Below are 23,358 nucleotides of genomic sequence, written 5' to 3'. Positions count from 1 at the left end.
ATTCTTCCTCCTCTTGTGCCAGGCTCAGCCTAATACAATTCAAGGTTATTCACAGAGCGCATATGACAGGGGCGAGGTTGAGTTGGTTCTTTGGGGTGGAGGGCAGATGTGGGAGGTGCTCGGGAAGCCCGGTGAATCACGTCCACATGTTCTGGTCGTGCCCGGCACTGGATGGGTTTTGGACGGGTTTCGAGAGGACTATGTCCAAGGTGGTGAAAGTCCAGGTCAAGCCGAGTTGGGGGTTGGCACTGTTTGGGGTAACGGACGAGCCGGGAGTGCAGGAGGCGAAAGAGGCCGGTATCCTGGCCTTTGCGTCCCTGGTAGCCCGGCGGAGGATTTTGCTATTATGGAAGGACGTGAAGCCCCCCCCAGTGTGGAAGCCTGGATAAATGACATGGCAGGGTTCATTAAGCTGGAGAGGATAAAGTTTGCCTTACGAGGGTCTGTGCAGGGGTTCTTCAGGCGGTGGCAACCATTCCTAGACTATCTTGCGGAGCGTTAGGAGGAGGTCAGCAGCAGCAGCAACCCAAGGGGGGGGGGGCTTCCCTGCGGGTAGCTTGGAATGCCATATGGGGGGGTTACTGTACATGGGGAGACCCAATGTAAAAGTTTTGTATAATTCTCGACTGTTGTGTTTGTGTTTCTTTTTGTAATTGGGAGGGGGGTTTGTTAAAAATTTTGTTGGAAAATTTGAATAAACATATTTTTTTTAAATTTAAGAAAAGACTATGTTGAGGGCTTAGTGTCACGATTATCCAGAGGATTGGGATAAAGGAATTCCATTCGTATTGTTTGCAATTAGGGATGCACCTAATGAGTCAACCAAATTTAGTCCTTTTGAACTAATTTTTGGTCATGAGGTAAGAGGACCACTTAAATTGATTAAGGAAAAATTGGTGGGTGAGAAATCGGAAGTTACACTATTGTCAAATTTTAGGGAACGATTAAATCCAGCAGGTGAATTGGCTAGACAACATTTAAAAGTTGCACAAAATGTGATGAAACGGGTAGCGGACAAGAAATCCAAAGTTCGTAGTTTTGCCAGAGGAGATAAAGTTTTAGTTGTTACCAGTGGTTGGTGAACCTTTAAAAGCAAGGTTTTGTGGACCTTATCAGATTGAAAGGAAATTACGTGAGGTGAATTATGTGGTAAGAACGCCAGATAGAAGGAAAACTCACCGAGTGTGTCATGTGAATATGCCTCAAAGGTACCTTGAAAGGGAAGGAGAGAAAAAGGAGGCTTTAATGATTCTAACTCAAAGTGACGAACCAAATCCAGATGACTGTGAATTTGACATACCTCAAATTAAATTTGAAAACGAGGATGTTCTTAAAAATTGGGATAAATTGTTAAGTTACCTTCCAGAAGAAAAACAAACTGACCTGAAAGAGTTATTGATATCACATGGGCAAGTTTGTGGAGATAAATTGGGAAGTACTAAAATGGCTATACATGATGTAGATGTGGAAAAGGCTGTTCCAATCAAACAACATCCATACAGACTTAACCCTTTAAAATTGGCACAGGTTAACAAAGAGTTTGAGAGTATGCTTAAAAATGGCATAATTGAAGTGGGTTGCAGCCAATGGAGCTCACCCATAGTGATGGTACCAAAACCAGACGGTACCCAATGGTTATGTGTGGACTATAGAAAGGTTAATGCAGTTACAAGAACGGACTCTTATCCTATCCCACGTTTGGGGGATTGTATTGAGAAAGTGGGACAATCAGCTTTTATTTCCAAACTAGATTTACTTAAAAGGTTACTGGCAGGTACATTTATCCGAAAGGGCGAAGGAGATTTCAGCTTTTGTGATTCCAGATGGTATATACCAATTCAAAGTTATGCCATTACGTTTTAGGCTGTTTGCTGGAGGGTGTGTTTTAGATTTGTTTTGAGTGTTGGAGCTGAAGCCAGGCTAAGCAGGTGTACTGCTGTTCTCTCTTCCAGCAAAAGACTATCTCTTGATCATTTGGTGAATTCAGAATTATAAATGTTTTCAGTAGTGACTTTAACCTGATGTGCTTCTGTTAAAGGTTTTGTTTTTAAGTCGTATGGATGTTAAAAGGAAAGCTTAAAGGATTACTTAGTGTTGTAGTCTTTGGGGGTTGGATTTGAATTGATGGTTGCTAGGATGTTCAATGTATGTTTTAAAAAGGTTAACTTGAGTTCATAGAATAAACATTGTTTTGGTTTAAAAAATACTTTTCCATTTCTGCTGTACCACACCTGTAGAGTGGGCCGTGAGCTCCCCATACCACAATCTATTAAAAGTTGTGGGTCAGGTGAACTCCATGATACACTTTGGGGTTCTCTAAACCCTGGCCAATAACAACTCCAATAAATCACATCCTCATGGTCAAATGCATTGATAGGCTCATCCTTTCCTCTCCACTCTCTATTCCCCTGGGGACTTCAGAACCCCCAATTCTACGCTCTTGACCATTCCTCATTTTATTCACTCCAGCATTTGTGGCCATGTTTCCAGCTGTGTAGGTATAAGCTGTGGAATCCCGCCTGTAAACTTCTCCACTTCTCTTTTTCTGCAAGACACTCAATAAAACCTAACTCTTTGACCAAGCATTTAATCACTTGTTTGTTTTACTGTCAATTATTTTGTGTGATATCATTTCTAAGTGCCTTGGGGATGTTTTACTACTTTAAAGGGGCTATACAAATGCAAACTACTGTTGTTGTCTAAATATGAGTTTGACCTATACTAGATAAAGCTCTGTGACAAATGTCAAGTTAATCACACTTATATTTCATAAAAAGGAAAGGTAATTTATCAAATGATTATTTAACTATGTATGTAAAGCTATATAGGTTTATAGCACAGGAGTCTATTTGTGCATTGTGCATCCTGACTCTTTGCTAGAGTAATCCAAGGAAGACAAAAATCTTGCATTTATATTAAGTCCCCAGACCAGATGGGTTGAATCTTAGGATATTAAAGGAGGTAGCTAGAGAAATAGTGGATGCAGTGGTAGTAATCTTACAAGAATCCTTAAACTCTGGAAAAATCCCAGAATATTGGAAAACTGCCAATGTAATAATACCCTTATTCAAAAAGGGAGGGATACAACAAACAGGTAACTGTCGGCCAGTTAGCGTAACATCTATCAATGGAAAAATGTTTGAGTCCATTATAAGGGCAGCACAGTAGCACAGTGGGTAGCACAGTTGCTTCACAGCTCCAGGGTCCCAGGTTCAATTCCCGGCTTGGGTCACTGTCTGTGCGGAGTCTACACGTTCTCCCTGTGTCTGCGTGGGTTTCCTCCAGGTGCTCCGGTTTCCTCCCACAGTCCAAAGATGTGCAGGTTAGGTGGATTGGCTATGCTAAATTGCCCTTAGTGTCCAAAAAAGGTTAGGTAGGTGGGGTTACGGGGATGGGGTGGAGGTTTAGGATTAACTGGGGTGCTCTTTCCAAGGGCTGGTGCAGACTCGATGGGCCAAATGGCCGTTTCTGCATTGTATATTCTATGATAAAGGATGTAGTAAGGCAGCACGGTGGCGCAGTGGGTTAGCCCACTGCCTCACGGCACCGAGGTCACAGGTTCGATCGCAGCTCTGGGTCACTGTCCGTGTGGAGTTTGCACCTTCTCCCCGTGTTTGCGTGGGTTTCGCCCCCACAACCCAAAGATGTGCAGGCTAGGTGGATTGGCCACACTAAATTGCCGCATAAAAAAAATAGCGGAGCATTTAGAAATACATAGTCTAATTAAGCAGTCAGCATGGATTCAGGAAGGGGAAATCATGCCTGACAAATTTATTAGAATTCTTTGAGATAGTAACGAGCAGGGTAGATAAAGGGGAATCAGTAGATGTAATATACTTGGATTTCCAAAAAAGTGCTCAAAAGTTACCGTACAAAAGGCTACATAATAAGATAAGAGTCCATGTTGCTCTCGGTAGTACATTAGCATGGATTGAGGATTGGTTAACTGATAGAAGACAGAGAGTTGGGATAAGAGGGGCATTTTCAGGATGGCAACCTGTAACTGGTGGTGTGCCACAGCGATCAGTGCTGGAGCTACAATTATTTACAATATATATTAATCACTTGGATGAGTGAATGTACTATTGCCAAGTTTGCAGATGACACAAAATAGGTGGAAAAGCAAGTGGTGAGGGCGACACTTATGGCATGGTTCCAGCCTTGGGTAACTGTGTGGTTTGCACATTCTCCCCATGTCTGTGTGGATTTCCTCTAGGTACTTCGGTTTCTTCCCACAGTCCAGTGATGAGCAGCTGAGGTGGATTTGCAATACTAAATTTCCTCTTTGTCTTCAAAGGTGTGCAGGTAGGACACGGGGTTACATGGATAGGGCAGGGGAGTGGGTCTAGGTGGAGTGCTCTTTTGGAAGGTTGGTGCAGACTCAATGGGGAAAATGGCCTCTTTCAGCACTGCAGAGATTCTATGGTCACAAACAGTCTACAGAGGGATGTAGACAGGTAAAGTGAGTGTGCAAAAACTTGGCAAATGAAGTATAATGTAGGAAAATGTGAAGTTATGCACTTTTGCAGGAAGAATAATAGAGCTGAATATTATTTAAATAGACAAAGACTGCAGCATAGAGGGGATCCTTGTGCATAAATCACAAAAAGCTAGCTAAAATTAGGGAAGTCTTGATAAAACTATGCAATGCACCAGTTAGACCACACCTAGAATACTGTGAGCAGTTTTGCTCCCCTTGTATAAGAAAAGATATACTGGCATTGGAGGTACTCCAGGGAAAGTTCATTAGGTTGATCCCAGGTATGGACGGATATTCTTATGAGGAGTGGTTGAGTAGGTTGGGCCTGTACTCATTGGAGTTTGGAAGAATGAGAGGTGACCTTATTGAGACATATAGAATTCTCAGGGGTCTTGACAGGGTGAATGATGAGAGATTGTTTCCCCTCATGCGAGTCCAAGACCAGAGGGCATAATCTCAGAGTAAGGGGCTGCCCATTTAAGACAGAGATGAGGAGGAATTTCTTCTCTCAGAGGGTAGTGAATTTATGGAATTCTATACTGCAGAGGCAGGGTCGTTAAGTGTGTTCAAAGCTGAGATTCACAGATTTCTAATCAGAAAGGGAATCCAGGGTTATGGGGATAAGGCGGAAAAGTGATGTTGAGGATTAGCACATCAGATCAGTCACGACCTCATTAAATGGTGAAGCAGACTCAATGGGCTGAATGGCCAACTTCCGCTCCTCTGTTTTATATACAGGTTTCTAATCTGCTGAGTCTGGAACTGAAATATCTGAGCAACACTGTATGAGAAATGTCATCAAATAGTGAAATACTTGACTTGGATTTTAAACATTCTACACGGTGGTGTCACTGGTCCATAAATTCGGTTCTCCATAGGAATGGGCCAACGCCCCGATCTCAACAATAATACTTGTCTCCCCTTCTCCCCTCCCCTTTTTAAAAATCGCTTATTGTCACAAGTAGGCTTCAATGAAGTTACTGTGAAAAGCCCCACATTCCGGCGCCTATTCGGGGAGGCTGGTACGGGAATTGAACCCGCGCTGCTGGCATTGTTCTGCATTGCAAGCCAGCTATTTAGCCCACTGTGCTAAACCAGCCCCTGTCCTGAACAAGAGAAGTTGGACTTAAAACAATAACTCTGAATATCCTATGCTAGAAACAATATTGGTGGAATTTTATTCCATAGGTAAAGGAGTTGAACAGGGTCTGCAGCCGGTGGAAGGAGTTGTGAAACCATTTCTGCAGTTATTTCGCCCCCAGAAGATAAATATTCAAACCAGAAATGTCATCGTTGAGATTCTGAGCTATTAATTTGGCCAGGGGGGAAAATGGGTTAATAAAGAAAAACTTATAATTGACATGAAAAACGAGGTCTGAAGCCAAAAGCAGTAATTAATGTACACCGAGCAGCAATTGGAACCTAACCCAAGTATTGGCGATGTGCAGTTTACTCCCAGTGGTACTCTACTCGCTGAACTCCGGCTGCAGTCTGTAATGGACACTGCGGAATAAGAACCAGTTACTGGAGCAAGTGCAGTGAATATTCCTTTGCAGTTTGTAAAAAAATATTTTTTATTCTCCTCCTTTTTCACATTTTCTCCCAAATTTAAACCCACCAACAACAAACAATAATCAGTAACAAATATGTCAATCCCCATATCAATAACAACGATCCCATCCTCCCACCAAACATTAGCCCGCATGTTCATATAAACAAATTACAAAAAGGAATCAGGAATCACCCATAGTCACCATCAACACACACCGCCCCACTCCCCCCAACCCTCCCACCTACCCGCCCCCAACTAATGTTCGATGTTATCCAGTTCTTGAAAGTGCATGATGAATAATGCCCACGAATTGTAGAACTCCTCCATCCTTCCCCTCAGTTCAAACTTAACCTTCTCAAGAGTCAAGAATTCCAACAAGTCCCCCCGCCACGCCAGGGCACAGAGTGGAGAGGCTGCCCTCCATCCCATCAGGATCCGCCTTTGGGCGATCAACGAGGCGACGGCTACAACATCTGCCTCCGCACCCGTTTCCAACGCTGGCTGGTCCGACTCCCCAAATATGGTCACCCGGGTCCAGTTTCACGTGCACCACTTTAGAAATTACCCTAAAAACCTCCTTCAGTAATCCTCTAGCTTTGGACAGGACCAAAACATATGAACGTGATTAGCGCCCCCCCCCCCCCCCCCCCCCCCAACGTTCACAAACATCCTCTACTCCTTCAAAGAATCGGCTCATCCTCGTCCTCGTGAGGTGTGCTCTGTATACCACCTTCAGCTGTATCAGCCCCAACCTCACGCATGAGGTGGAGGGATTCACTCTCCGGAGCACCTCACACCAGAACCCCTCCTCCATATCCTCTCACAACTCTTCCAGCCACTTTGCTTTGATCCCTTCCAGTGGTGCCTTCTCCTCTTCCAAAATAGCTCCGTAAACCGCTGACACTACCCCCTTCTCCAGACCCCCTGTTGTCAGCACCTTCTCCAGCAATGTGGAGGCCGGCTCCACCGGGAAGCTCTGTATCTCCTTTCTGGCAAAATCTCGAACCTTCATGTATCTAAACATTTCCCCCTGCTCCAGCCCATACTTCGCTTCCAGCTCCTTCAATCCTGCAAACCGACCCCCAAGAAACAAATCCTTCAGTGTCTTAATCCCCTTCTCCTCCCATTTCCGAAAATTTCCATCCCACCTTCCTGGCTCAAATCTGTGGTTCCCCCGAATCGGCATTTCCCTTGACCCTGCCCCCAACCCAAAGTGTTGGCAAAACTGCCTCCAAATTCTCAATGAAGCTATTATTACCGGATTCCCTGAGTACTTCCCCGGGGCTATCGGGAGTGGCGCTGTTGATAGTGCTTTCAATCCCGACCCCCTGCACAAACTCTCCTCCATTCTGACCCCCTGGAATCAACCCCTCTGACCCAGCTCCGCACCGTCTCCACATTCGCCGCCCAGTCGTAATACATCAGGTTCGGAAGACCCAAACCCCCTGCCTTCCCCTCTGTAGCAGCACCTTTCTAACTCTGACCACCTTCCCTCCCCATGTGAACAAAGTAATCCTTCCCTCAATCTCTCTGAAAAAAGCCTTTGGCAGGAAAATCGGCAGGCATTGAAAAATAAACAGAAATCACGGCAGCACGTTCATTTTAACCGCCTGTACTCGACCCGCCAGCGACAGAGGGAGACCATCCCACCTTGCCAGATAGGCTTTCACTTTCCCCACCAAAGTAAAAATGTTGTACCTGCGGACCCCCCCCCCCCCCCCCCCACTCCGGGCAACCTGCACCCCCAGGTACCTAAAGTGAGTCCCTGCCCTACGGAATGGCAGCCCCCCCACCCCCGGCCAAGACACCACAAAATACTCACTCTTGTCTAGATTTTGTTTGTACCCCAAGAAAGACCCAAACACTCGAAGCAGCTCCAATATTCCCCCTATTGACACACTTGGTTCCGACACGTGTAACAGCAAATCATCGGCATATAAGGACACCCTATGCTCTATCCCCCCCCCCCCCGCACTATTCCTTTCCATACCCCCGAACTTCTTAATGCGATGGCCAACGGCTCAATCGCGAGTGCAAACAGCAGTTGGGACATAGGACATCCCTGCCTAGTCCCACGGTGGAGAGAAAAGTATCTCGAGTTGATGTTGTTTGTGCGGACACTCGCCCTCGGCTACTTATATAGTAGCTTTACCCAGTTCACAAATCTTGGTCCAATCCCAAACCGCTCCATAACTGCCATCAAGTACCCCCATTCTACCCGGTCAAACGCCTTCTCGGCGTCCAATGCCACCACCACGTCTGTTTCCTTCCCCTCTGCCGGTGCCATAACGACGTTCAATACCATTCTAATGTTTGAAAAGAGCTGCCTCCCTCTCACAAACCCCATCTGATCTTCACCTATTGCCTTCGGGAGGCACTCCTCCAGCCTACCCGCCAGTACCTTCGCCAATACTTTTGCGTCCACTTTCAGAAGTGATATGGGCCTATACGACCCACACTCCCTCAGATCCTTATCTTTTTTTAACAGGGAAATCGATGCCCGCCCCAGAAGTTTGTGGTAACACCCCTTCCCTATCGCCTCTTCAAACACCCCCACCATCAGGGGTGCCAGCTTATCCTTGAATTTTTTATAATATTCCACCGGAAACCCATCCGGCCCTGCCACCTTCCCCGACTGCATCCTCCCAATCGCATCCTTTATCTCCTGCTCCACTATCGCTTTCCTTTGCAGATTTAACAACTTTCTTCAAAATCCTGCTAAGTACATCCTGGCAGCACAGTGTACCTGGCGCCGCAGCAACACTTGCTGGCAACTGAAAAAAAGGCTTTGCAAAATTTCACCATTGCAACAAAATGGGGAGAGAGGGAGAGAAAGGCGCCTATAATCCCTGAGCAAAAAATTAATGAGGGGTTAAAATCGGCCGCCTTGTTCAGTGAAAACATTCCCCCCTATTTAATAGCTGCAAGTGTTTTTTGCAATAACGTGGCTTTTATTTTCTCGGAACGGATTACAGAAGAGTCAGGCTTGTTTCTATGGCATTTCCGCAAACAAAGCGCCTCTTGGACGAGGCAATGTTCCCAACGCCTACTACAACTACCCTTGGAAACAATTCATTTCATTTGGGACCGAGGAAAACAAAACAGTGACAGGGCGGAGCAACACAGAACTCAACTGAAGGCCAAATGCTTAATAACCACAGAATTGGTAAATACGAGCAGTCAGAAATGAGAACATTTAAATGTGTTCTGCACCCCCCCCCCCCCCCCCCCGAAAAAAAAATAGGTGCCTTTAACCGATTGCCTGGACAGGCAATGAAATTAGAGAATAAAGGAAATAGGATATCATGCAGTAAATTAAGAGAAATCTCTGGATGAGAATAATTCACTGTTTGAAATACGGGTTAAGAAGATAGCTTTGTGCAGGAGAGTTAAGTAGTCAAACGTGTTTTATAATTTAGACAGTTTCTCTCTCTGTGTATATATTAAACTTGCATTTAAAGTCATTGGCTGAATATACATTTTGATTATCTCGACACAAACTGCAACAGCGTCCCCAACAAAGAAGTTAGCAAATTCACATTCACCCTGTTGCATTTCCGCCTGTAAAAAGCAGGAATGGGGGGGGGGGGGGGGGGGGGGGGGGGAAATCCTTTTGTTCCATGTCTCCCCGTCCTCATATCGCCGCGAAGCTGCCTGAAACTTGGAGAGGGCGCAAGCCCCGCCCTCTCCGCGCTGCCATGGGTGGCAGGCGTTCCATTTGGAACGTTGCCCGGGTGGGGGGCACGGGGATTGGTCGGCTCGGACGTCAATCACGGACGTGAGTGGATGGGTTGGGGGCAGAAGAGACGCCGCCGACTTCCGCTATGTTCGAGCTGAGTCAGTCTCCTGAAGTGTGGAGCGGGAGCAGAGGGGGGTGCTGCAAGAGGGAAACTTTTGTGCTCAGTACAAGGTGGTGCAGACTATTTGAGAAGTGCATTCAGTGTGTTTTTGTTTCTCCAATGCAGATTCCATCCCCCCCCCCCCCCTCCTCCCACCAATGAAACAGTGAAAGGCAGACAAGTTGTAGATCATGTGAGATGAACTCTGGTTGCTGAGGTTGAAGAGTGTCAGATCTGCAGAGTGGGAGAATCCAGTGCTGCCTGAGCTGATACATTTGTTACCAGCTCTGAAATTGCAGAGTTTCCACCCTTAACTAAACAAGTCTCGCCTCCGCTTCCACCAAATGGAAACTGCTTTGCCAACTTGCACATCAGTGTATCGAGGCTGAATAGCGAATGGTGCCGATCCCTGTACACATCCCTTCCTCTCTCTCCAACCCACCACCACCCCTGGGATCAGTCGGGGCCGGGTGACGGCTCAGATTCCGATTGTATTCGGCACTCACTCGTCCCACACCATCCAAGTGGATGCCAGCGACACTCGGGCTACTCCTGGGCACGTAATCTTTGGACATTATTGTAAAGACGGCGTGAGCAGGCATTTAAACGGGGGAAAAAAAGAAAGACTTGGAGGAGAAAGCAAAAAAAAAAAGATGTCAACCTCTGCTAGGTATAAAAAAGATAAAGAGATCATAACCGAGTATGAAACACAAGTCAAAGGTGAGATTGTTAACATTTACTGTTTCCCTATTGTGTGAGCGCCGGGATGGGGTGGCCGTTTAACTGACCCATGTTGCAAATTTTGGACAAGAAGGCAAACGAATAATTGTGTAAGCATGTGATTAATTTATTTTTAAATGAGAGGTTTGTGTAAATAGGGATTTGCAATTTAAACAAGGGAGTCGATTTCATGTGTGACATGACGTGATGGTGCAAAAGGATCAGTTCTCCTAGAATCGGATCAAATCACAACCCCCTCTTCTCCCCACTCAATTATTTAAGAATGTTTAATAAGATAACTTTTTTTTAAAAATTGTCCCCATCCCCTTCCCAAGCACAAAAGAGTCCGGTTCTGTAAAGCAAGTATTTCCTTTCAAAGTGAAAGCACCAAATTCAAACCCTTCTCCTGGAAAGAAATCGTTGTAAAACAAGGAGGAAAATGCTTTGATTTGCTCCCCTCTCCTTTTGCCCAGGCGCGGATTACTTTGACTGCTGCTTGCTCGCTGGCGAGTGATTCCCAAAGGCAGCCGTGGAGATGGCTCAAAGCAGCCAGCAGATCCGGCAGTTTGGCAGACTTCCAGCAAAGTTCGCCTTTCAAGCAGGGTCCAGGCTACAAACTCTGCTTCCAGTCATTCTGTGCCAGAGACTTGCTCTCTCTGCAGCCCCCCCCCCCCCCTTCTGCTGCCCAGGGCCATGCGTGGGACGGTGGGTCCGGGGGGGGGGATGACACAGGGGCGAATGGAACTTTCTAAATCATCGTTTACAGCACAATGAAGTCTTCATCAAAAGGCTTTCTCCTTAGATCATATCTGCAGCAGCAAACCCCTTACATGTACATGTACCCGCGTCCAGACCAAAATAGTCACAGCAGGCGGTTAACGCATTCGTCTAACGTTTTGGGAAATTGAGGCATGTTGCAGTGACTTGCGATAGTTGCCAGTGTGTCTCTCTCACACACACAACCTTAAATTCCAGGGAACAACCTTTCCGTTCTAAATTATTTTCGCATCAGAGGGAGAGGGGGTAAACTGAGGTTATCAGACCTTTCCCCCCTTCACTAACTCAGTATCTAATGCAGTATTGCATTAAGAACAGCATGGCAAATGATTTATAACCCCTTTTTCTATACCGAGGAATTTCTATACAGAGGATCACCGGAGGACGTCTTTGATAAAAGCGTGACCTGATTTTGTCTTTTACAGACTGTTTTGAGAGAGATTCCTGTGGTCTATCACATTGTGTAGTGTTACTCAGTGTTTGCCGGTGCTCCAAACAGGTTAAAACCAGCGGGGAAGTAGGGACATGTGCCCCCTATGCTGCCGAAGTTGAAGTATAAATGTATCTGATGGTGTGTTCCCTACAGGCCTATAGTAATGGAGTCAATGTATCCTTTTTATGTATCTTGGGACTGCCCCTCCCACCCCCCCCCCCCCAAATAAAAACCCCGGCTCTGTAAGGATTGTTCTAATGATTGTGTCCGAACTTTAGTTGATCCGAAAATGCAAAAACTCTTCGAATCGCTGGATTCCGATCATTTTGTAAAAGTGGACCGTCTGCAATAATGCAGATGTTTCTGTGTATTTCTACCGTGTGCTGGTGCAGAGGGAAACTCAGCTGAGGAGCCAGCATAAACATGATTAACTGGTTCCAGGGTGTAAACTTCCAGGAAGTGATGATGAAATCACATTGTGAAATTAGACACTGGGACAAGAGGGATAAAGAAGGGATGTGGGATGGGAGACGTTTAACAAAAAACAAACCATTACAATTGTGATTCACATCCTGGGAAATGCATTTGTGAGTAAGGAGGACTTTGCGTGCATTTCCATTTGTAAGATGCTTGAACCATTTGTAAGATGCATTAGCACCGAGAAACGTCAGTTTACTGGTAAACCCTTTCACTGTGGATCCTGCTGCTGAAGTCACCCAGACATTCTATTCTGCAAAATATAGAATATCTTTGAACAAAGTCATTGACTGTCTGTAATTAAAGTTTTAGTCAGTCATCAGGCATCAGCCAATGTCGGCTATTTATGTTTGACTAACACTATCAAAATAGCCATGTCATTAGTAATTGATGTGGAGATGCTGGCGTTGGACTGGGGTGAGCACAGTACGAAGTCTTACAACACCAGGTTAAAGTCCAACAGGTTTGTTTCGATGTCACTAGCTTTCGGAGCGCCGCTCCTTCCTCAGGTGAATGAACCTTGAGAACCACAGACCTCTTCATTCACCTGAGGAAGGAGCAGCGCTCCGAAAGCTAGTGACATTAGTAATTGAGTTCCTGGTTAACCAATTTTGTAATTAATGATGCCTTAGCACTTGTGATTAACTCAAGTTGAAAAGCAAAAGAGTCGAGACCCAGCCGGGTCAGCTGATGAGAATAACAGTCCAACACTGTCATGTTGCTTCAGAGGCTGGGTTGAACAAGGTGCATTGCTACAGATTCTTCATATGTTAAAGCTCCCCAAATCATCTGGAGCTGTATGGAGGTATAATCTTTCCTCTGGGATGTACCAGAGGCTGTGAAGAAGCGAAGCTGTTGAACATCTTTGTCAGTTCCAACAGAGCAGTGCTGGCAGGAATTAGTTTCTTATCAAATCCTCTCGCATGTAAGGAGCGTGGAGCAGTGAATTTTACATGAGAGGGGAGCAAGTGACAAATAGAAACTTCTGTTTTAAAAAGCAATTGAAAATACAATGTTATTTCAACTTTGCACAGGGTTCACTGGTAACAAAGGAACTGATTCCTTTATGTAACGATACCAGGGTGTAACTTTGGTTGTATTACATAGAAAGTATCGGACGCAAATAGGCTGTTCAAGCCCTCCCATCAATGCCAGTGTTGAGGTGCATCAGAAACCTCCTCCTGTCTTCTATTCTTTATTATCCACCTGCACATACATACACACTCCCACCACCTTCCTCTTCAATGTATCTATGCTATTTGCCTCAATGAGTTCCACATTCTGAGTGTTCTCTGCGTAAAGGTTTCTCCTGTATTCCTTATTTGTGGCTCTATTATGTTGGTGATCGTTAGATTTGCTCTCCTCCACAAGAGGAAACAGCTTCACTGCATTTCAAAGCGCTTCGTAATTTTGTTTAGCTGTAAAGTCCAGAGTTCTGGTATATTATGAAGGCCATGGCGATGGCGGCAGTCTGTGCTCATGAATATTGAACTGCATTTGGTGAATAGATTTCCACCGTAAGCAGCAAATTGCAATGCTTTATTCATAAATACCATGCCGGTGCCTCCATTCTGCCTTGAATTACCATCAAAGCTTTCACTGTAGTGCTTTATTTTTCAATGTGCTGTGGCATTGATCACAATTAGACAATGATTGTTTTGTTTAGCTGAAAAGCCTGTTTTTCAAAGTAGCTCAACAATGCCCTTGCACTGCTGTACACCCATGCCCAGTTACTCAGTATTTAGGAAGACATGATCAAGAAATTGATTTGGAGGCATTTCTTTTTGCAGAAATTGCTTTCGAAATGAAGTGTCAGTCCTGTAGCACCGGGAGTCCTATCTGCCAATGTTCTTTGACCTCAGAAGCTTTTAAAAAATGAATAGCAAACACAAACACTCCCATTAACAAAATGGCCAATCTTTTACCTGGCACTTTGTCGCCTGCTGCAGTGTAATAGCACTTGCTGAAAGCCCAGTATTTTTATGCAAGTGTGGTAATGGAATCGATTCTGGAGACACAGAAATTTTAGCCAGCCTGGTTCTTTCCAGCACCATAATCATTATGCTCACTCACGCAGCATTTTTAATGCAGACATGTTTCAATAAGTGAATCCGTACATTTGGATTTGCCCCATTCATATTCCAGGAAGGGTGGTTTACAATCTGTCCTCTCCTGCTTAAGCCCCACGTTGGTGCCAAAAACCCTGTTGCTTTATCTCGCACCAATCCTGTTCACACTTCATCCATTGCACCTAACAGAAATTCTAATCACAAAGAGCCACCAGCCCAGAAACCGGTTGTGGGGAAATGACAGTAATTTCTCAATCTTCATATTTCGACCCAAATAATAATTCTAATGGCAAATTTCGAACATATAGTTAGGCAATGTAGTATGCTAATGTGCTTTGAAACTCATTAGTACTAATGTCTTGTTTATTCACAATGGCATTATTTATTGAAATGATATACAATTATAAGTACTAACAACTGATGGAATTACATACCAAGTAAAGATAACTAGGTTGCAATGTCAGTGTAATTATTGTGACATTTATTTTATAAGGCTCCTTTCTTGGGTATACGAGTGCCACTGGCAAGGCCAGTATTTGTTCCCCATCCCAAATTGCCCCAGAGAAGGTAGCAATGAGCTGCCACTACCTTGAACCGCTGCAGTCCACCTAGTGTAGGTCCACGGTTAATGCCAGAGATTTTGAGATAACCGAATGCTAGGCCCTTGAAGAGGGTGGTTTGCAGTCAATCACATTGCTGTCGGCCTGGAGTTGCATGTAGATCAGATCGGGTAAGGACGGCAGATTTATTTCTATGGTAGTTTCATGGTTAGCTTCTCTTTTATTCCAGAATCATTTGTTAGTTAAATTTTAAAGTCGTCCAGCTACCGTGGTGTGTCCGACACATCATTCTGTGCCTTTGCGTTACTAATCCATTACCACAATACTATTGTTCCCAGTAAATTTGTGTTTTATGTTATTTATAAGACACAGATTTTACAACCAGGGTTCCTGGCTCATAGACAGGGGATTCCAAGGGATCGGGACCCAAGGATATTGACCTGTATTTATTACATTTTTATCAGTGTTTAGCCCAACACCTGTGAATAACTCAATGTTTAGTAACTGAAAATGATTTTTATAAAACCCATATAATGACACTTGCTGGTTACATTGGTGTACAGTAGTCATTGCACCTAACAGAAATTCTAATCACAAATGGCCACCAGCCCAGAAACGGATTGTGGGGAAATGACAGTTCCTAATAAAACATGGGAATGCTGCTTTGACTCACAACTAACAATACAATATTTCAAAATAAAAGCTTAAACTGCTGAAAGATTCAGCAGGTCTGTCAGCATCTATGGAGAGAGAAACAAGCGTTAACATTTTAGAACATAAGAACTAGGAGCAGGAGTAGGCCATCTGGCCCCTCGAGCCTGCTCCACCATTCAATGAGATCATGGCTGATCTTTCGTGGACTCAGCTCCACTTTCCGGCCCGAACACCATAACCCTTAATCCCTTTATTCTTCAAAAAACTATCTATCTTTATCTTTAAAACATTTAATGAAGGAGCCTCTACTGCTTCACTGGGCAAGGAATTCCATAGATTCACAACCCTTTGGGTGAAGAAGTTCCTCCTAAACTCAGTCCTAAATCTACTTCCCCTTATTTTGAGGCTATGCCCCCTAGTTCTGCTTTCACCCGTCAGTGGAAACAACCTGCCCACATCTATCCTATCTATTCCCTTCATAATCTTATATGTTTCTATAAGATCCCCCCTCATCCTTCTAAATTCCAACGAGTACAGTCCCAGTCTACTCAACCTCTCCTCGTAATCCAACCCCTTCAGCTCTGGGATTAACCTAGTGAATCTCCTCTGCACACCCTCCAGTGCCAGTACGTCCTTTCTCAAGTAAGGAGACCAAAACTGAACACAATACTTCAGGTGTGGCCTCACTAACACCTTATACAATTGCAGCAGAACCTCCCTAGTCTTAAACTCCATCCCTCTAGCAATGAAGGACAAAATTCCATTTGCCTTCTTAATCACCTGTTGCACCTGAAAACCAACTTTCTGCGACTCATGCACTAGCACACCCAGGTCTCTCTGCACAGCAGCATGTTTTAATATTTTATCATTTAAATAATAATCCCTTTTGCTGTTATTCCTACCAAAATGGATAACCTCACATTTGTCAACATTGTATTCCATCTGCCAGACCCTAGCCCATTCACTTAGCCTATCCAAATCCCTCTGCAGACTTCCAGTATCCTCTGCACTTTTTGCTTTACCACGTATCTTAGTGTCGTCTGCAAACTTGGACACATTGCCCTTGGTCCCCAACTCCAAATCATCTATGTAAATTGTGAACAGTTGTGGGCCCAACACTGATCCCTGAGGGACACCACTAGCTACTGATTGCCAACCAGAGAAACACCCATTAACCCCCACGCTTTGCTTTCTATTAATTAACCAATCCTCCATCCATGCTACTACTTTCCCCTTAATGCCATGCATCTTTTGCGTTGGATATGATTCTACTTCAAAGCTGAAGGAGGGCAGCAATGTGATTGAATGTTAGACTGGTTAATTGTTTCTATCTCCGCAGATGCTGGCAGCTCTGCTGAGCATTTCCAGCATTTTGATTTTATTTCAGATTTCCAGAATCTGCAGCATTTTGCTTTTAGATAATATCTGACTTGCGTCTCAAGTTAGCAGATTTATGACTATCTCCACATTTCTACAATAATTCTTTTTCTCTTTAAAATAATTTTTATTAAAGGTTTTCATAAAATATCAATAACAAAATGAGAAAGAAAAAAGAACCCAACAGGGTTAAGTACAAAACACAATCTAAAAAAAGCAACCCCCCAAACCCCTCCCCCCTGTACATAAATAATAAATTAACATTAACACCCCGACTTAAGACAACAGGTGTATACACCCCCTCAGACCCTTCCAGTGTAAATAACATAAACAAAAATAAAGTAAACCCCCCCCAGAGCTGCTGCTGCCATTGACCAATGCCTATCGTTCTGCCAGAAAGTCTAAGAACGGTTGCCACCGCCTAAAGAACCCTTGTACCGACCCTCTCAAGGCGAATTTCACCCTCTCCAATTTAATGAACCCTGCCATATCGCTGATCCAGGATTCCACGCTTGGGGGCCTCGCATCTTTCCACCGAAGGAGAATCCTTCTCCGGGCTACCAGGGACGCAAAGGCCAGAATTCCGGCCTCGTTCGCCTCCTGCACTCTCGGCTCCTCTGCCACCCCAAATATTGCGAGTCCCCAGCCCGGTCTGACCCTGGATCCTACCACCCTCGACACCGTCCTCGCTACGCCCTTCCAAAATTCCTCCAGCGCTGGGCATGCCCAGAACATATGGGTGTGATTTGCTGGGCTCCCTGAGCACCGAACACACCTGTCCTCACCCCCAAAGAACCGTCTCATCCTTGTCCCGGTCATGTGTGCCCTGTGCAGCACCTTAAACTGTATGAGGCTGAGCCTCGCGCACGAAGAGGAAGAATTCACCCTCCCTAGGGCATCTGCCCTCGTCCCCTCTTCGATCTCCTCTCCCAACTCCTCCTCCCACTTACCTTTCAACTCCACCACCGAGGCCTCCTCCTCCTCCTGCATCACCTGGTAAGTTTCCGAGATCTCCCCCCCCCCCCCCCCCCCGAGAGCACCCTGTCTGGCAAACGCCCTTACCTGTAAGTACCTGAAGGTGTTCCCCGGGGAGGAGCCCGTACTTCTCCTCCAGCTCACCCAAGCCCGCGAACTTCCCGTCCACAAACAGGTCCCCCAACTTTCGTATCCCTGTCTTGTGCCACCCCGAGAACCCTCCACCTGTTCTTCCTGGGGCAAACCGGTGGTTCCCCCGTAATGGGGTCCACGCCGAGGCCCCAACTTCCCCCCTGTGCCGCCTCCACTGCCCCCAAATTTTGAGGGCCGCCACCACCACCGGGCTCATGGTATACCTCCTTGGAGGGAGCGGCAGCGGCGCCGTTGCCAGCGCCCCCAGACTCGTACCCACACAGGACGCTGTCTCCAGCCTCTTCCATGCAGCCCCCTCCCCCTCCATCGCCCACTTGTGCACCATCGTCGCATTGGCGGCCCAGTAGTACCCACAGAGGTTGGGCAGCGCCAGCCCCCCCTATCTCTACTCCGCTCCAGGAACACCCTTCTCACCCTCGGAGTCCCTCGCGCCCACACAAACCCCATTATACTCCTGTTAACCCGCCTGAAAAAAGCCTTCGGGATAAACACGAGGAGGCACTGGAACAGGAACAAAAACCTTGGGAGCACCGTCATTTTGATTGACTGCACTCTACCAAGGACAGCGGCAACGCGTCCCACCTCTTGAACTCCTCCTCCATTTGCTCCACCAGCCTTGTAAAGTTAAGCCTATGCAGGGCCCCCCAGCTCCTGGCCACCTGGACTCCCAAATATCTGAAGCTTCTCTCTGCCCTTTTTAGTGGGAGCTCGCCAATCCCCCTCTCCTGGTCCCCTAGCTGAACTATGAACAGCTCGCTCTTCCCCATATTAAGTTTGTACCCCGAAAAGTCCCCGAATTCCCTAAGGATCCTCATTACCTCTGGCATTCCTCCCACCGGGTCCGCCACATACAGCAGCAGGTCGTCCGCATAAAGCGACACCCTATGCTCCTCCCCACCCCGCACCAACCCCCTCCAGTTCCTCGACTCTCTCAGTGCCATAGCCAGGGGTTCAATCGCCAGTGCAAAGAGCAGGGGGGACAGGGGACACCCCTGTCTCGTCCCTCGGTGCAACCAAAAGTACTCCGACCTCCTCCTATTTGTGGCCACACTCGCCATCGGGACCTCATACAACAGCCTAACCCACCTGACAAACCCCTTTCTACAACAATTCTGTACATGTGGCGACAACCAGTGCTTGAGGCAGGGAAAAAATATATAATGTGCACTTCTCTAAATGAGTAAAAGATGCCTATCCTGCATGCATAGAGCCCCTACAGTGTAGAAGGAGGCCATATGGCCCATCGAGTCTGCACCGACCCTCCGAAAGAGCACCCTATCTTGGCCCTCAGTGATGGGTAACCTAGTCTAGGGAGTGGGCCGCATGTATGGCCCTCCTTCATCGCATGTGGGCCGCAAGGTTGAAATTGGGCTTGTTCACTAACTGATCCATGAATAAGATTCAATATGTTTAATGCACGCCGAATATTTCACACATTATAGAAAATGCTTAGTTATTTAATAGAACTGTCATCAACTTCAAGTGGCAAAACAAAATAAATATTTACACTTGATTGGACCTAGATGGAGCGCACGGCTCTCAGTCAATGTTGTGAGCAATCAGCACACACCTCACTTCACTTGCCCTTGCTTTACATGCTTATAATTGAGTCATACCCAAAGGACAAAAGCTTGGCGGATGGAAACAAGTCGAATGTGGCAAACATATGTGTGGGTAGCAGTCAACAAAATGTCTCTTCGACCGCACTCAAAACACAGATGGGCCACATGTTGCCCCTGCAAGTTGCCCACCAATGCCATTCATGGTGATGGTTTTCTAATGATCTTTTTGTCCTGCAGTGTCTGCTTTCAAATAAATCTACTCATCTCTGTAATATTTAAAGAAATAAATCAAATTTTTATGTCCATAATTGGCACGAGCGCAGAACAATCTTTGGTTAAGTTGAACTTTCTAAATTGACATCTTATGGTAACATTGGTGCTACAATTTGGAACTTAACTTTTATTTTTGGCCAGTACTTATGACTGGTGTTAAGTGAATAACAGATGGCTGGCAATATTCCAAGGGAATTTTCCAGCACTCTCCCAATGTAGTAATCCAAGTTTCTTGTACATGCAACTTGCTTTTTTCTGAAGAGTTCAACCTTGGTGCTCCCCTGCTCATCGGTGAAGTATGCCGGTGAATCGAGCCACATTTCATCCCCCTCCAATCTTATCACCTCGCCTCAATGTCGAGCACTCCCAGGACAGACGCAGCCGTAGCCAGCTGCACGCTTTTTAACTCCTTTCAAACTGGTTTCACTTGGGGGAAAATGGTAACAGCCCCACAGTGCAGAATAACGGGAAGAAAAGCAAAGCTTCTGTCCTTGTACTTACTTCCATGAGAGGAAGAATCTGGTGACTCACTGAAATGTATCCCCATGAGCAAAAAAAATGGGATTCTGCCCCAACCATTTGCCTTTGTCTCGAGAGAATGGGAACTAAGTATGCGACCAACAGTGAGAGATAGGGCAGCACAGTGGTTAGCACTGCTGCCTCCGCGCCAGGGACCCAGATTCAATTCCGACCTTGGGTGACTGTGTGGAGTTTGAATATTCTCTCCGTGGATTTCTTCTGGGTGCTCCGGTTTCCGGAGGGGTGGGCGGAGAGTGGACCTGGGTAGAGTGCTCTTTCAGAGAGTCTGTGCAGGCTTGCTGGGCCAAATGGGCTCCTGCTCTGTGGGGATTTTATGATTGCCATCAGATCAGTGTAATTGGATTTGAGCCCCCAGTCCCTGGAGACAGAAAGACATGCTTGCATTTATGGCTTCAGGACATCCTTCAGTGCTGTACAGCCATCAAGTATTTGTAAAACCGTAGGCAGTGCTGCAAAGTAGGAAATGTCTATCAATTTGCACTGTAAGCTCTCACAAACAGTCATGAGATAATGATCAGATGGTTGTTTTTTTATAGTGATGTTGGTTGAGGGGTAAATATTAGCCACTGACGAGAACCCGCCTGCTCTTCAAAATAACGGCATGGGATTTTTTACATTCACTTGAAGGAACCTCACTGCAATGTTTCATCTAAAGCTGGCACCTCCAACGGTGCTGCACACCCTCAGTACTGAAGTGCCAGTCTAAATTTTTGTGCTCCAGTCTCTGGATTGCGACATGAACCCATGACCCACAGGCTGCTCACTGGACCACAGCTTAATGTATCCCCAGTCCTGCTCCCATGGTCGATCCTGTTCTGTGTGCACTCGTTGTGTTGTAGAATCGGATCGGCTTCTAGTATTAAAAAATATATGTTTTCCCCCATGAACTTTCCTCTGAGCTTTGCTCTTAGAGCTCATACCTTCCATTACAGCAGAAGTGATGACTGCCAGATTTTGTATGCGGTTTTATATTAAGAACAAAGAAATGTACAGCATAGGAACAGGCCCTTCGGCCCTCCAAGCCCGTGCCGACCATGCTGCCCGACTAAACTACAATCTTCTACACTTCCTGGGTCCGTATCCCTCTATTCCCATCCTATTCATGTATTTGTCAAGATGCCCCTTAAATGTGTAAGTGATGTGTTTCTTCATTAAAGCTGCATGAGGCTGAGAGGGGAGAGCTGACTGGTGGTGATTTAACCTGAGGACTGCCACACCTCAGACGAGGGACAAGGTTGAGAAGGTGGCGCCTCCATGAATAATCCCAGCCGGTATGGGAATTGAACCCATGCTGTCGGCCTCGCTCAGCATCACAAACCAGCTGTCCAGCCAATGGAGCTAAGCCGGCACTAGGGTAATGGTGCTCGAATCCCACCATGGCAGACGGGGAGGGCAGCACGGTGGCGCAGTGGGTTAGCACTGCGGCCTCACGCGCCAAGGTCCCAGGTTCGATCCCGGCTCTGGGTCACCGTCCGTGTGGAGTTTGCACATTCTACCCATGTTTGCGTGGGTTTCGCCCCCACAACCAAAAAGATGTGCAGGGTAGGTGGATTGGCCACGCTAAATTGACTCTTAATTGGAAAAAAAATGAATTGGGTATTCTAAATTTTTTTTTTTTAATTGCAGATGAGGAGATTTGAGCTCGATAAAAATCTGGAATTAAAAGTCTAAAGATATTTTTTTTTGCTGTTTTTATAAATTTAGAATGACAAATTTTTTCCCCCAATTATGGGGCAATTTAGTGTGGCCAATCCACCTAGCCTGCACATCTTTAAGTTGTGGGGGTGAGACCCACGACGAACACAGGGATAATGTGCAACTCCACATGGACAGTGGCCTGGTGCTGGGATTGAACCCGGGTCCTCAGTGCAGTGATAAAAATCTATAGATGACCGTGAAATCATTGGAAAGGCACATTTGGTTCACGTGCTGGCTCATTGGAAGTACTATACAAATAGCCCCAGAGCCCTGCAGATTTTCCACCTTAACTTTACATTTAATTGTCTTTTGAAAGTTACTGTTGAACCTGCTTCGACTGCCCTTCCAGGCAGTGCAGTTCAGATCTGTAGCAAGGTTTGTGTCCTTCAAGGAAACCTGTACTGATGAACCCGCCATAACCAATCATAGATACTGACTGACCTGTTGTGTATTTGCAGCACTTTCTGTTTTTACTGGAGCTAGACAACAAATAGATTGGAACAAGTTTAAAAAAAAAACTTAACTTTGAGCAGGGGAGTGGGGACTAAATTGGAAGCGCCTGTATGTGAAGGGCCTGTCCTGCTGCTGTAAGGAAGATTTGCATTTTATATCGTATTTTTCACGAGTACCGGACATCTCAAAGGGCTTTTACCCTATGACATCCCAAAGTGCTTTACAGTCTATGAAGTTCTTTTGAAAAGCTGTCACTGTTCTGACATAGAATGTTTGTGCACAGCAAAATCCCACAAACAGCAATGTGATGTTGACCAGATAATCTGCCGTTGGTGGTTGAGGGAAACATGTTGGCCAGGACACCAAGAATAACAGTGTGGCACTGCTGCTTTACAGCACCTGGGAACTGGGTTCGCCTCCACAGTGGGTGACAGTCTATGTGGAGTTTGCACGCTCTCCCCATGTCTGTGTGGGTTTCCTCCGGGTGCTCCGGTTTCCTCCCACTGTGCAGGGGAGGTGGACTGGCCATGCTAAATTGCCCCTCAGTGTCCAAAGGTGAGGTGGGGTTACGAGGATAGAGTGGGACAGTGGGCCTAGGTAGGGTGCTCTTTCAGAGGGCACACCCAATGGGCTGAATGACTTCTTTCCGCACTGTAGTGGTTCTATGATTACCACCAAGGTGTGTTAACTGTTCTGTTCTTCTTAGTAACGCCATGGGATCTTTTACGTCCACCATAGAGGGCCTCCGTTTAATACCTCATTCGAA

The 23,358-nt window shown here is 45.9% G+C and overlaps 1 protein-coding gene across 5 annotated transcripts in view; it reads left to right on the top strand.

Moving 5' to 3' along the window:
- Positions 1-9,858: 9,858 nt before the first annotated feature.
- The window catches only part of LOC140396409 (SLIT-ROBO Rho GTPase-activating protein 1), a 312,310-nt gene continuing 298,810 nt past the window's right edge, over positions 9,859-23,358 (top strand). For all 5 annotated transcript variants that reach the window (XM_072485012.1, XM_072485011.1, XM_072485013.1 and 2 more), the window contains exon 1: positions 9,859-10,591. In XM_072485012.1, coding sequence (XP_072341113.1) covers positions 10,525-10,591 — 67 coding nt within the window. In that variant the 5' untranslated portion in view covers positions 9,859-10,524. The remainder of the gene's footprint in view (positions 10,592-23,358) is intronic.

The sequence above is a fragment of the Scyliorhinus torazame genome, chromosome 19 (assembly GCF_047496885.1).
Source record: "Scyliorhinus torazame isolate Kashiwa2021f chromosome 19, sScyTor2.1, whole genome shotgun sequence".
Taxonomy (NCBI): Eukaryota; Metazoa; Chordata; class Chondrichthyes; order Carcharhiniformes; family Scyliorhinidae; genus Scyliorhinus; species Scyliorhinus torazame.
Note: the sequence above shows the minus strand (reverse complement) of the source record. Positions and strands in the feature narration are given on the sequence as shown.